The sequence below is a fragment of the Tarenaya hassleriana genome, unplaced genomic scaffold (assembly GCF_000463585.1).
Source record: "Tarenaya hassleriana unplaced genomic scaffold, ASM46358v1 Cleome32, whole genome shotgun sequence".
Taxonomy (NCBI): Eukaryota; Viridiplantae; Streptophyta; class Magnoliopsida; order Brassicales; family Cleomaceae; genus Tarenaya; species Tarenaya hassleriana.
Window position 1 is genome coordinate 503,585 of NW_010966372.1, and position 12,996 is coordinate 516,580.

The 12,996-nt window shown below is 41.8% G+C and overlaps 5 protein-coding genes across 11 annotated transcripts in view; 4 read left to right on the top strand and 1 right to left on the bottom strand.

The window, feature by feature from the left end:
* LOC104820853 (2-hydroxyacyl-CoA lyase) overlaps positions 1–2,530 on the top strand; it is a 2,970-nt gene extending 440 nt beyond the window's left edge. The window contains exons 2-3 of one of the 2 annotated variants that reach the window (XM_010551479.2): positions 30–1,432; positions 1,949–2,530. In XM_010551479.2, coding sequence (XP_010549781.1) covers positions 30–1,432; positions 1,949–2,263 — 1,718 coding nt within the window. In that variant the 3' untranslated portion in view covers positions 2,264–2,530. The remainder of the gene's footprint in view (positions 1–29; positions 1,433–1,948) is intronic. The other variant, XM_019203379.1, reaches the window with a different exon arrangement.
* Positions 2,531–2,690: 160 nt separating this feature from the next.
* On the top strand, positions 2,691–7,679 carry LOC104820856. 6 transcript variants are annotated; one of them, XR_772987.1, is made up of 13 exons: positions 2,691–2,756; positions 2,855–2,979; positions 3,754–3,900; positions 4,067–4,197; positions 4,658–4,882; positions 5,047–5,222; positions 5,833–5,933; positions 6,131–6,295; positions 6,524–6,579; positions 6,689–6,746; positions 6,825–6,961; positions 7,051–7,161; positions 7,261–7,506. XR_772987.1 is itself a non-coding variant. In XM_010551482.1 (13 exons), the coding sequence occupies exons 1-13, from the start codon at positions 2,747–2,749 to the stop codon at positions 7,335–7,337; spliced, it is 1,527 nt and encodes a 508-aa protein (XP_010549784.1). In that variant the 5' UTR covers positions 2,691–2,746; the 3' UTR covers positions 7,338–7,679. The 6 variants fall into 6 exon arrangements, 5 of the variants coding, with proteins under 5 accessions (XP_010549784.1, XP_010549786.1, XP_010549785.1 ...); XM_010551482.1 differs by having other exon boundaries at positions 7,043–7,161; positions 7,261–7,679; XM_010551484.1 differs by having other exon boundaries at positions 6,841–6,961; positions 7,261–7,679.
* A 119-nt stretch (positions 7,680–7,798) lies between these two features.
* LOC104820854 (DNA ligase 6) lies at positions 7,799–10,049 on the bottom strand. Its single transcript, XM_010551481.1, has 3 exons — positions 9,945–10,049; positions 9,565–9,856; positions 7,799–9,257 (listed from the first exon to the last, which is right to left on the bottom strand). Exon 3 carries the CDS (start codon positions 9,049–9,051, stop codon positions 8,359–8,361), a length of 693 nt encoding a protein of 230 aa, XP_010549783.1. The 5' UTR covers positions 9,052–9,257; positions 9,565–9,856; positions 9,945–10,049; the 3' UTR covers positions 7,799–8,358.
* A 31-nt stretch (positions 10,050–10,080) lies between these two features.
* LOC104820857 (RNA polymerase II C-terminal domain phosphatase-like 4) lies at positions 10,081–11,043 on the top strand. Its single transcript, XM_010551487.1, has one exon. The coding sequence runs from the start codon at positions 10,094–10,096 to the stop codon at positions 10,955–10,957; it is 864 nt and encodes a 287-aa protein (XP_010549789.1). The 5' UTR covers positions 10,081–10,093; the 3' UTR covers positions 10,958–11,043.
* A 516-nt stretch (positions 11,044–11,559) lies between these two features.
* On the top strand, positions 11,560–12,342 carry LOC104821158 (skin secretory protein xP2-like). The gene has a single exon (XM_010551958.1). It carries the CDS (start codon positions 11,560–11,562, stop codon positions 12,340–12,342), a length of 783 nt encoding a protein of 260 aa, XP_010550260.1.
* Positions 12,343–12,996: the final 654 nt, after the last annotated feature.

Below are 12,996 nucleotides of genomic sequence, written 5' to 3' on the forward strand. Positions count from 1 at the left end.
CGGTTCTCTTATGTGTAAGCAATGCTCAGATTCCGCGGCCGCGGCCGCCGCCGAGCTATCCGTCGACGGGAACATCCTCGTCTCGAAAGCTCTTGCCCGATTCGGCGTCTCCCATATGTTCGGCGTCGTGGGCATTCCCGTGACATCTTTGGCCAATCGCGCGATGGCTCTCGGCATACGCTTCGTCGCCTTCCACAACGAGCAATCTGCAGGGTACGCGGCCTCCGCGTACGGGTATCTCACGGGTCGACCAGGGATTCTCCTGACGGTTTCAGGGCCGGGTTGCGTGCACGGCCTCGCGGGTCTCTCCAACGCCTGGGCAAATACGTGGCCGATGGTGATGATCTCGGGTTCGTGCGACCAGAAAGACGCGGGTCGAGGAGATTTTCAGGAGCTCGATCAGGTCGAGGCCGTGAGACCCTTCTCGAAATTGTCGGAGAAAGTGAAGGATATTCGTGAAATCCCCAATTGCGTCGCTCGGGTTCTCGATCGGTCCGTCGCTGGTCGACCCGGTGGGTGTTATCTGGATCTACCGACGGATGTGTTGCACCAGAAGATTTCGGAGGCCGAGGCGGAGAATCTGCTCGTGGAAGTTGAAAAAACGCGCAAACCCAACCCGGTTCCGGCTCCTCGGAGCTCCGATATTGAATCGGCGGTTTCCCTGCTGAGAAAAGCGGAGAGGCCATTGATTGTGTTCGGGAAAGGTGCGGCTTATGCGAAAGCGGAGGATGAGCTGAAGAAGCTTGTGGAAATTACTGGAATACCCTTCCTCCCGACGCCGATGGGTAAGGGTCTGTTGCCGGACACGCACGAGCTCGCGGCGAGCGCGGCGAGGTCGCTGGCCATCGGCAAATGCGACGTGGCTTTAGTGGTCGGGGCGAGGCTCAATTGGCTGCTTCATTTCGGAGAGTCGCCGAAATGGTCCAAGGACGTGAAGTTCATACTGGTCGATGTCTCTGAAGAAGAGATTGAACTGAGGAAGCCCCATCTGGGCATTGTTGGGGATGCCAAAAAAATTCTTCAGACGATCAACAGAGAGGTAAAGGATGATCCTTTTTGTCTCGGGAAGACTCATCCTTGGGTTGAAGCAATTTCTACCAAAGCCAAGGATAATGGGGTGAAAATGGAGGCTCAGCTGGCGAAAGATGTCGTGCCCTTCAATTTCTTGACGCCTATGAGGATAATCAGGGATGCCATTTTGGCTGTCGGCAGCCCGAGTCCTGTTATAGTGTCGGAAGGAGCCAACACCATGGATGTGGGAAGGTCGGTGTTGGTTCAGAAAGAGCCAAGGACTAGACTTGATGCAGGGACATGGGGCACAATGGGTGTTGGTCTTGGATACTGTATTGCTGCAGCTGTTGCTTCGCCTGAACGCCTTGTGGTTGCTGTGGAAGGTGACTCTGGGTTTGGGTTCAGTGCCATGGAAGTGGAGGTAAATGCATTTTCCTTCTCGTTGAGAGTGATCTCTAAGATGTGAATGCTTCTGCTGGTGGATAGTGTGGTTGTCTGGATTTTTCAGAAACTTAAAAAGGCTTTGATTTTAGGATAAGTTGGTGGAACATTTCGAGTACATGGTCTTAGACTGTCATGAAGTTGCATGTTGCATCTCTTCTGTGGCAACTGTTGCATCTTTCACCTATTTTGCTTGTGGTGCCTTCCTGGTTGCTGCATTTGATCCCCAGTAGTATTTTGCCAAACTTCTTTAAACTGGTCATTGAAATATCTTATGTATACCAATCAAGGGAAGCATGATTTTTCTGGTGTTCTGTTTCCAAAACTTTCCTTTTACAGTTATTGTAATGAGAAACACTCTTGCTGGCTTGAATGTTTATGATGTCCATAAGTTTCAGCAGTTGATTGCTGGTAGGGGAAGGACAATGGCTGAAAAATCAGTATAAACATAGTGGTCAGGACTTGATGTTGTTGTTGCTTTTATCTGATCATGCAGACACTGGTCCGCTACAATCTCCCAGTGGTGGTGATAGTCTTCAACAATGGTGGCGTCTATGGTGGTGACCGGAGGAGTCCTGAAGAGATCTCGGGCCCTTTCAAAGATGATCCAGCTCCTACATCTTTTGTCCCTGATGCAGCTTACCATAGGCTTATTCAAGCTTTTGGGGGCAAAGGCTATGTTGTCGAGACACCCGAGGAACTGAAATCTGCTCTTTCTGAATCATTCTCTGCAAGAAAACCGGTCGTTATAAACGTTATCATCGACCCTTTTGCTGGATCCGAGAGTGGGAGATTGCAGCACAAGAATTGAGGAGATATAATGAGAATAAACCCTGAAGGAAAAAGCTAACGGCCCCCAATTCTATTTGAGACGTTGTTGGAACCTCAGGGACTAAAGTTTGCATTTACTTAAGTACAGGGCTTTTTTGAAGTTCCGGAAAAGTCAGGGCTCTTCTGTGATTTGACGTAAATTCAGGGTTATTGTGTTGTGTTCTCTTCTATCTTTTTTTTTTTTTTTTTAATCTCACGGTTCTCTTATGTGTAAGCAATGCCAATAATATATATAATGTTTTGTCTAGACTTTGTTATTTTAATTTATTATAATGTACGAATTAAAATTTACTTTTTAAAGCTTGTTTTGAGTTTATGAGAATGTGAAAAAAAAAGAATTTTTTTATTAAAAATTACAAATACTAATAGAGTAATAGTGCTTTGTTCTACAAACCTAGTTATATATTTACACTTCCGGCTTCCATCAATTTTCTCCTTCTCGGCGTCCGAACAGGAAAACATCATGAAACCAGGTCTGAATTCTTCCTCATGACAACTCCTCCCTTCTTCTGACGTGGGTTTTGTTTGTGTATTGGCGTTTTACGTGAGAACTGGTTTTGTTTTGCTTCAGAGCTTCCTGGGTTTTACTACGACGCGGAGAAGAACAGATACTTCCCCATTAAAGGCCGTATTCCTGGCTCCAATTCTTCTTCTTCTTCGAAAACCGCCCAAAATCCCGACCCAAAACCTTCACAGGTCGATCTCACATATATGGTTGCTTCAAATTTGATTCTTGGGTTTTGTTGATTCTCGGTTTTGCGAAGGTGTGATTCATGAAGAGTTGCAGATACTGTAGATGTCTAAAATTTCAAATCTTTGTTGATAATTTTGGGCTTGTTTATGGGATAATTCGGTGACCATGGTATTTTGATAACTTATAAGCTCCTTGTTAGGACTATTTTAGCAAAGCTATGAACTTTATGCTTTCACAATATGCGACCGTGATACTAGAAGCTCCACAATTGATGTAAGCGCATGGATTTCCGAGTTCATGATTATTTAACATGAAAGTTTTCGTTTTGTAGATCATTAGTTCACGAAGATTCATTTTTACTAATTCACATCCTGAGTTCGGAGCTTCTCTGTTTGTGGCATTTTCCAATACTGTGATCTTTTTGTTCCTTTTCACAGGAGAAACACTGCTCTTCAGGGATTTAGCCGTGCCCTGAAGCTTGTGAAATTGTGTCAAGTGAGAACCCCCATTTTCCTCAGGAATGCAGCTGATGAAATCAAGTCCCGGAACAGGTGCTTCTTCAATACCACAGGAAACCCTTTTGCTAGAAGTGACAGATATAACAGAAGCGACTTGCTCGTAGAACTTTGTCTCATGTTCATAGAAATTATTGACGATTTCAACTACGTTTTCCCCGGTATCTCTAATCATATATAATACTTGTTCTCGGGTGACCCATCTGGGCAGAAAATTCCGTAGCTCTTCCACGGTCTTCTCACTTCCCTCACCACATCCAGCAGGAACCTGATTTGCAGAAGAGAACCAATCTAAAAGCAGCTAAGCTACTTTCTTTCCGAGAGTTGAATGGTAATGCTATTCCACTCGATAAGGGGAAGTGCAACTTCAAGGAGGAGATCCAGAAATTGCAAGCTTCCTGTCCTGAAGTATGATGATAGCTAATGTTCTTTGTTTACGTCTTGAAATTAGTTTACCTTGATCCCTTTCGACTCTGTTTTCCTAAGATGATATTTATAGGAGCCTTCGATGGAAATCTTTTTCTTTTTTGCAACTCTGTTTTTCTTATGGTAATATATGACTAAAATATCATAGGTATGGCGTTATGAGCACACTAGCAAGACAGCCGATGCTGCTCTGGAACATGCCCAGATTTGTGTACAAACATTAGAAGGTCTAATCAGGAGAGACTTTCTATTGACGGGCACCATGACTGGCTCCCTGGGGTACGATTTACTTTTGATGAATTAGTTCGTTGTACTATGATAGTGATTTTTTATATTTGGGATCATACTTGCCTTTTTTGACAAAATAGTATTCGCATGTTCTTTAAACATTTAGGCCAATTAGAGAAAAATTCGCTATTGATGTGTCTGATAGGAACTTTGTCGCATAGTCCAAGCTGTCCTAGTTTGACTGCCCTTTAGATGCAAGGAACGGAAAAGTATAGCACATTGATCGGAATTTTGTCTGATGAAACTGTAGACGCGTTTGCATGACTATGCATATTTATATGTATTTATTATAAATAAATGTTATGGAAATTGTTCAACCTTCATTATAGGATGCTGAACTTTTCTGCAGATTGAATATGATATTAAGTAATGTCAGTATTTACGATGTCCGTCACTAGTAAGAAATGTTAAATCTTTCATACAACGTATGGTTTGAAGTTTGTTCTCACAGTTTACTGGATGTTGGAGAAGCCTTGGAAACTTCTGATTTTGGATGTGAATGTGCTCCATTTCGGGTGCTTCCTTGCAAAGAAAGTGGTCTACAAGATAGGGAGTCACCTTGGAAAATATGGAGGCCTGCAGGAGCTTTGGAACAACTGTCTTCAAGCATATCTTCTATAAACTTGTTGGGGAGATATGATGCAGCCGAAAACACGTCCAATTCAAACCGAGCATTGTATCCTCAGAATATTCTCAATTTGATAATTTAGTGGTCTTCTTGCTCAATCCCTCTTATATTCCATTTTCTTCTGCTTTTCCAGAAGGCTAGTCTATGTTTGTTGTATTGGTACACAATGCTTTTCTTGTTTCTATGTTGTAAGACCTTGACACAAGAAACAGGATAACAACCCTTGAGCCAGAGGTCTCTGGATCAGTTTTTGTTTTGAACCTCGATCGTGCATTGGACTTCAATTCTAGGTTTCCAATCACTAGAGAGAGCATCCACGGGGGTGCTTCCCTTGATTGCACCATATGGACAGCTGATTGCGATTTAAATGGAAGTCATGCTGCTATTGGTAGGCCCTCTTCTCTTATTTTCACTTTTTTTTTTTCTCCCTTTGGTCTTGCAATTTTCATATTGTGTTCATCCTGGATTAACTTCACTTCAACAACGAGTTTATGTTAATGGAAAAGAGTGATCCTTTAGCTCCTAGTTGCTGGTGCTTAGAACGTGAGCTAGCTCAAAGTTCTTGACCAGGGAGAACACAATTTCTTTAAGCTGTGGGTCTAGCTGTTGTGTTGTATGTCTCTGTCGAGAAATGGGCATTTCCTGATCATGTACCAATTGATATACAAATCATTGTTTTTCTCACCTATGGAATGATTTTTAAGTGGTCTGTTTGAGTTGTTGTTTCTCATTTACACCTCTCTCATATACTTGATGATTCCGATCCTCGAGCACTGAGCTTTAGTGTGTTCCCATCATTTACTGAGTTCAAAACTTTATTCTTCTTTATTTGGGATAAGAATAGTTGACCAGCTAAAATCTGACTTAAGCTCTCTATGAGGAACACATAGGCCATGATCATAGCCAGAGCAAATAATGGTTGAAACTTGAAATGCCGCTAGCTATTACATATCTTGAGGTGTTACATGACATTTTTTGCCATTTTTTCTTTGCCTCAGGTACCAATCTCGGTGGTGCATTGGTTGACGTGGAAAGGGGAGCGTCTTCATGGTTTCTGCGCAGTAAAAGTGATGTTTTGGCACTACAGTTTCATCAATCGGTAAAGTTTCCTTACATGACTTGTGAAATTTGTGCCTGTTCCTGTATGTGTTTCCATTCGTAATCTACTCTTTGTCTTTTTTTTTTGTGGTTTCTCCTGGATTTTGAGATGAAATTACTTGACTTGAGATTCCATCTGAAATTTTTTTGTTCTAACCACAATTTTTGTAATTTGTCTTGATATGATGTTTTGTTCAGGGTAATGTTATTCAATGTGGGCTAAGGAATGGAGCCATTGTGTCGGTTGATACTCGTGAGAGACCAGGGAGAGTTTCTTCTAGGCTCACTAGACATCAGATACGGTATCACTGTCACTCTTCAAATAAAACTGGTCGAAGAAGTTCTAATAGGCAATGGTTTGAGGTACTAAACATCTTCTTTCAATTATGATGGGAGTTTCTGATTAACGATCCTTTCTAAAGTTTGGCCGGTGCAACATTCGGGGGATTCATATAACAATTATACATTTAATGAATCCTTCAATAATTTTGTTCTTCTTAGGTATTTCTTTTGTATCTTTAAGACGCTCTCCACATGACATGAGACAGTTAAAATGTCTTGCGATGTTGTCTTTTGGGTTCTGTTTTGCAGCTCAAAGGAAATCTAAATCCGTCTCGTATCATCTATATGCCTTCTTCTGTTACATGGTTAGCAAGCAACTAAAAATTCTTCCAAGTATTAGATTCCTTTTACTTCCACATCCTCTATGTTCATGTTTTTTTTTGTCTGACTCTGTTCTGTCTCCAATGTATCTAGTCTAGCAACGCTTAAAACGTATGATCACTACTTAATGGCAAGCTCCATGGATGGATCGGTGAGTTCCATTTATCTTTCCGGCTTGACCATGCAAATGAAATTCCATGAATATGTTTCGGTTTTATCTAAAATCCAGATTGTTCCTACGTTAGATGAAGCTATACGATCAACGCATGACGAGAGGAGAAGCTGTCCAATCGTACGAAGGTCACGTAAATTCCCATATGCGTATCCAATTCGGGATCGATCCATCAGAAAGATTCGTTATGTCAGGTCCAACACTTTTTTTCCATGAGCATGCTCTTGTTATCTGAACTTCTTCGGATCTTCTTAGTTCATTCGTCGTTTTTGTAGTGCTTCAGGTGGAGTAGATGGTTATGTTCGGATTTGGAGCATAAAATCTGGTCAACTTCTGTCTGAAAACAAAATCTCTGACTCTGTCCCTTCAGTCTTGTCTTGGCCAACCCCACAAAGTATCTACCTCGATCCTTGTCATTTTGATATTGCTTCTGTAGAAAATCTGCGTTTGCCACATAAAATGAAACCCGTGGGTGTGGGTGTCGGATTTTCAGGGCGAAGAAGCTGCGGAGATGGAAGCGTTCTTGGAGCGTGGATTGCATCTCGTGAATCGATATTCTACGTGCGTTAACCGTTCACCATGTCGAACCACGGAGAGATGAGGATCGTGAATCTCACGACAAGTTTTCATCTTTATTGGTGAAATGCTCTAACACCAGTTCACTGACTCGGAACGGAAGAAGCTATAGGACCTTGCAAGATACAACACCGCCATGTTCGTGTGATGATGGAAGCTTTTTTGAACCTATGACACATTTGCTAGGATTAGTTGCTTTGGAACTGTGAAGAGCTCATAATATTTTTTTTTTCCTTTTTTTCTCCTTTTTTTTTCTTGTCGTGAATGACATAGAACTACCCTTCAGTCAATTTTGATAAAGAGATACATAATATAATATTTAACCGTTCTTTCTTACAGTATAATAGAGGAACTCAGTCAATATGGTTTGCCAACACCACCAGTGATGCATGAAACTACAAAAATTGGTTTAGATTTCCTCAAATCAAAGATTCATATCCTTGTGGAATGAGAAATGAGAAATGTTGGTAATATCACATTAAGATTAAAGATTGAAAGGTGGAACCAGCATGGAATGTTTCATTGCCCAGAAAATGATGGATGATAAAAGCACAAAATGATCAAAGAAAAAAACTATGGCACAGAAGCACATACTCTGTGGTTTTAGGTTTTCTGCCTCCTACATGATCAAGAACATAGGCTTTGATTTCAAATACACATACCTTTGGGCCCATTCCAGATTCCTGAGTTCCCAAAGGTTTTGCAACACTTGGCCACATCCAGATTTTCTGCTGCAGAGTGCAGAGATGAAACACTTGTATTTTCTTCTGGGTTTCTTTGGAAAATTGTTGTTCTGGAGAGAGAAACCATACAAGCGTATGCCTTATCCAAATTCTCATGCTTGAATACACAGATCCTCCAAAGCCTGGCTCTACAAAATTGCTTCCAGTGAAACATCAGCACATATAGATCGATCATCTCCCCCATGAGATTTCACCAGAAACTAAGCACCATTTCTTGTTCTGAGTCACCGTGCAGACCTTTTCCACCAACCCTTTGCCGTAACGCCAATGCATCAAGCTTTAGTTTTGTTTGAAGAAACTTTGTTGAAGAACTTGGTGATTGTAGCCTGTTTTGAGTCTGTAGATTTTGGCTTAGAATACGCTTTCGCTTTCTTTTTCGGTTTGCTCATGATCTTTTTGTTCCTTTTCACAGGAGAAACACTGCTCTTCAGGGATTTAGCCGTGCCCTGAAGCTTGTGAAATTGTGTCAAGTGAGAACCCCCATTTTCCTCAGGAATGCAGCTGATGAAATCAAGTCCCGGAACAGGTGCTTCTTCAATACCACAGGAAACCCTTTTGCTAGAAGTGACAGATATAACAGAAGCGACTTGCTCGTAGAACTTTGTCTCATGTTCATAGAAATTATTGACGATTTCAACTACGTTTTCCCCGGTATCTCTAATCATATATAATACTTGTTCTCGGGTGACCCATCTGGGCAGAAAATTCCGTAGCTCTTCCACGGTCTTCTCACTTCCCTCACCACATCCCAACTCATTCAATTCCAGTCTTAGAAATGAAAACTTATCATCCGAGACACAGACCAGATTGTTACTCTGATCAGTAGGTTCTGATATAGATAGCTCCTCTCCCCCTTCATTCAGCTTTCTGTTTCCATTAAGGTCCACATCAAGATCAGTACTTTTTTCTCCTAAAGGCCTCGCGATTTCATCGGCATTTTTTTCACCAGAAATCTCATCATCCATTGCCTCCAGAAGATCTCTGCCTACTCTTATGCTTCACATAAACTTTGTCATGATTCAGATCTCAAAACAATCACATTATCCACTCACACACATGATCATACTCTGTTTCTCCTCATCCGTCTCAACAATACCAAAAACTTGCAAACTATCTGAATGTTCTTAGCCAAGATGTATATGTCGAACCTGCCTTTGTGCACTCCGAATCCCTACTTGAAGACACAATCAAAGATCATTCATATTATCTTCCAGTCACTGGAGTTTTCCACCCCTTAAATTGAACATAACACTGAATCATAAATGTGACAAAACGATTTCCTCAAACACGTTCCAATTACATCCACCAAAAGAACGAATAAATTCATCCCAAATCCCTAAATTCCTCTCTGATATCCTGTCAGGCAAATCATCTAAAAAAAATCGAACCTTGAAATGATAGAACCGTATAATAATCACCAAAAACCGATCAACGACAGCGACTAGCTCCGAAAATCAAAATCTCCGACAAGAACGTACCTTCCGGAAACCACCGTTTTTTATCTCCTCGTCACGGCGGAGAAGGTGGGGGTGTTGCGCCGCTGCCTCTGGCCCTCTGTATCAATGGCCTTTTACCAGCGAGGATGATCGGCGAAAGCGCCTGACGACGTCGGTAAGCGTGCAACCAACGAAAAAAAAAAGTTTTTTTCTTTTCTTCGAGGAAAAAACGATAGTTGTTCTTTCCTTTTTTGAGCCCAATGGCAAATCCGTAATTTTGCATTGAAGTGATCTCTTGGGTGCTTAAACCGTGTGAAGCTTCAAAAACAGAGTCCTGAGATTTGTAAGAAATTTCCATTACTCATTACTCATACCCTAAACAGGATTTGAACCATTGGCTTCTCTATAAATTTGACACAAACCCTTTGGATTTCTCCGTCTGTGAAAAAGAGGAACACGCAGATTTCATCCAGTTTCCCTGGAAAAATCTTGTACTGGGTTGCCAAAGATTTCGATTTGCTCTCTCCTTAGGGTTTTGTCCTGAATTCAGCCGCAAGATCTGAGAGAAAACATGCCTGGAACTGACATACAAGTCTCTTCCTCCATCGAACTCAGGGATGAAACATGGAAGATCGATCTTAAGACTGATTGCGATCACTGGTTTGTCTGCGACGAAATCTGTTGCCAATGCAAATCGGCGGTGAGCAATTCCAAGGCTCGACCTTTCCGGTACTTGGCGAAAGGATTACAGCTAACCCACGAAGCCGTGGGGTTCATAAAGCGAAAGAGGTCGGAAATCTATCTAGCCAAGAAGAAGCTTCACCTGGTTCTTGACTTGGACCACACGCTTGTCCAGACATGTGAAATCTGGAAGCTTTCGAGAGCATGGAAGCATCTGATCGAAGAAGCGGATTCAAGGGACGACCTGTGGAGGATCTATCTCGAGGACTCCGGCGAGATTTTGGTAAAGTTGCGTCCTTTCGTACGCGAGTTCCTGCGCGAAGCAAGCGAGCTGTTCTCCATGAACGTTTACACGATGGCGGGCCCCACGTACGCCGAGAGGGTGGTGAAGCTGCTCGATCCGAGCGGAGACTACTTCGGGAGACGAATCATTACCAGAAGAGACAGCTGTAACAAAAGGAAGAGCCTTGATCTTGTCCTGGCGGAAGAACGGCACGTGGTTATCGTGGACGACAGGAGGGGGGTGTGGCCTGATCACGGCAGAAACTTGATAAAGATCAATGGCTACGATTACTTCAAAGAGAGTGAAAGATGCAGAATGGGTAAGAGAGAGATCGAGGAGAGAGAGAAGGATGGTGCATTGGCGAGTGTCCTCGAGAAACTGGTGAAACTTCACGGAGATATCTTCGACGACGCAAAGGAAGAGAAGCTCCGTTCAAGAGACGTCAGATCTCATTGGGCGGCCCAAAACTGAATATTAGTGGGGCCCATTGAAATGGGGGGCAAAGGGCCTTTATTAAAAAGAGGATAATATTGTTGGTCCAAAGAGATTTTAACCAAAATATATGTAACCAGAATCTGTTTGATTATTTTCTTATTCGATTATTTTGATCGTAGAAAAATTATATTGTTCCATTTTCATATTGAATTGTTCGATTTGAATTCAATTTTTATTGATGTTTTTTTAAAAAATTATGGTTTTCTCCATTTTTTTTGTTTAACATGGTTTAATTTGAATTTAGTTTTCCGGTTTTACATAAAAAAAAATAGTCGGATTTGACATATTACATTCCTGATCAAATTCATACCAACCCTAATCAAATTCATTTGATTTTCTAATAATATCTTAGATTTTTTTAACATATTTTATAAGATAACAAGAGATATTAACAACTTACAAAATATCATAAAAAATCATCTCAAAATCATCTCTTAAGATTCTTTAATTATCAATCCACACACAACCAAACTCTCTATATAAATCTTCCACTCATTTTAATTATTTACCCATTATTTTTTTTGTACTTTTTAACCTTTGTTTCACGAAATTTCAAGTCAACAAAAAAAAAAAAAGAAATGAAGAATCTCGTCATCTTCTTTACCACAGTCCTTGTATCAACCGTTGCGATTTCCCATGTCGCAGCAACACAGGAAGAGAACTGTCGACCCCCCCCCCCCCGCCACTGGCATTACCACGGCGGCGGTGTCAGGCCTTTCCCGGTGGACCCACAAGTCCAAAAATGCTTGAGCCATTCCAAAGAGTTCGGAACCTGTCTCAGAGAGATCCATGAATCTTTCGTCACTCGTAAGTGCGCTCTCGGACAAGATTGCTGTCACGCTGTTCAGAAGATCGACGAGGATTGTCAGAAAACTGTTTTCGGTCGTTTCCGCAGTAAGTTCTTCTTTTCTTTCCTTAAGCAATACTGTGCCCTCAAACACGCTTCTTCCCCTCCGGCGGAGCCACCGCAACCGGATCACGACGGATCCGCCGTCGGAGCTCCTCCGCCACTCTCCGATGACGGTGGAGAAGCTCCGGCACCAGAGATTGCCGACGTGGACCAAGCTCCGGCACCGGAGATTGCTGACGCGGAGGCTCCGGCACCAGAGATTGATGACACAGTGGCTCCAGGACCGGAGATTGCTGACGTGGAGGCCCCAACACCAGAGATTGATGACACGGTGGCTCCAGGACCGGGGATTGCTGACGTGGAGGCCCCAACACCAGAGATTGATGAGATGGTGGCTCCGGGGCCGGAGATTGCTGACGTGGAGGCTCCGGCACCAGAGAATGACGATGGAACATCCGACGGAGCATCACCGCCGGAGATTGACGAGGGAGCAGCTCCGTCACCGGCATAGATCTCAGGGAAAATGAGTTGTATGCTTATGAGATTTTGAGGGTTTTTTTTTTTTAATATGTTTTTGTTTTCTTAGTGAGTTCGTCTTGTTTTAGTTATTATTTAATTCGATAATTAAGGTGATGTTATTGATGTAACGCTATTGCCTTTTTTTTTTTAAAATTGTTGCACCACATGCAATAAAATTTAAACGACTTATTTTCAATATCTTTCTCCTTTTAGGTGTTGTTATGGTTGTCCCATAAAATCGGTTCAAGCAGTTTTAAAAATATTTTCGTAAATGGGTATCCTCGATCATTTTTTTTTTCATTACACATTCTCATATACCCTTTTTATATTTTAGTTTTAATACGATTTTCCCCATAAAAAAAATAATCAATTGAAATTTCTTATTATAGAAAAAAAAAAATTCACAGCAATTATAATATGATAATTGATGATATTGCTCCCTTTGATAGGCAACATGCAATGTAATACACGAAAACATGTTAACGTTTAACCCTGTTCGTAAACAAAATGTTAGCATTAAATCATATCATAATATTATAAAGGCTCACATCTGTAGAAACCTAACTCGTCGGCCCATTTGAGTTAATCAAGTGATTTTATTATAAATCACGTATTTTCATACGCTCTGCCCCCGATTTATATTTAA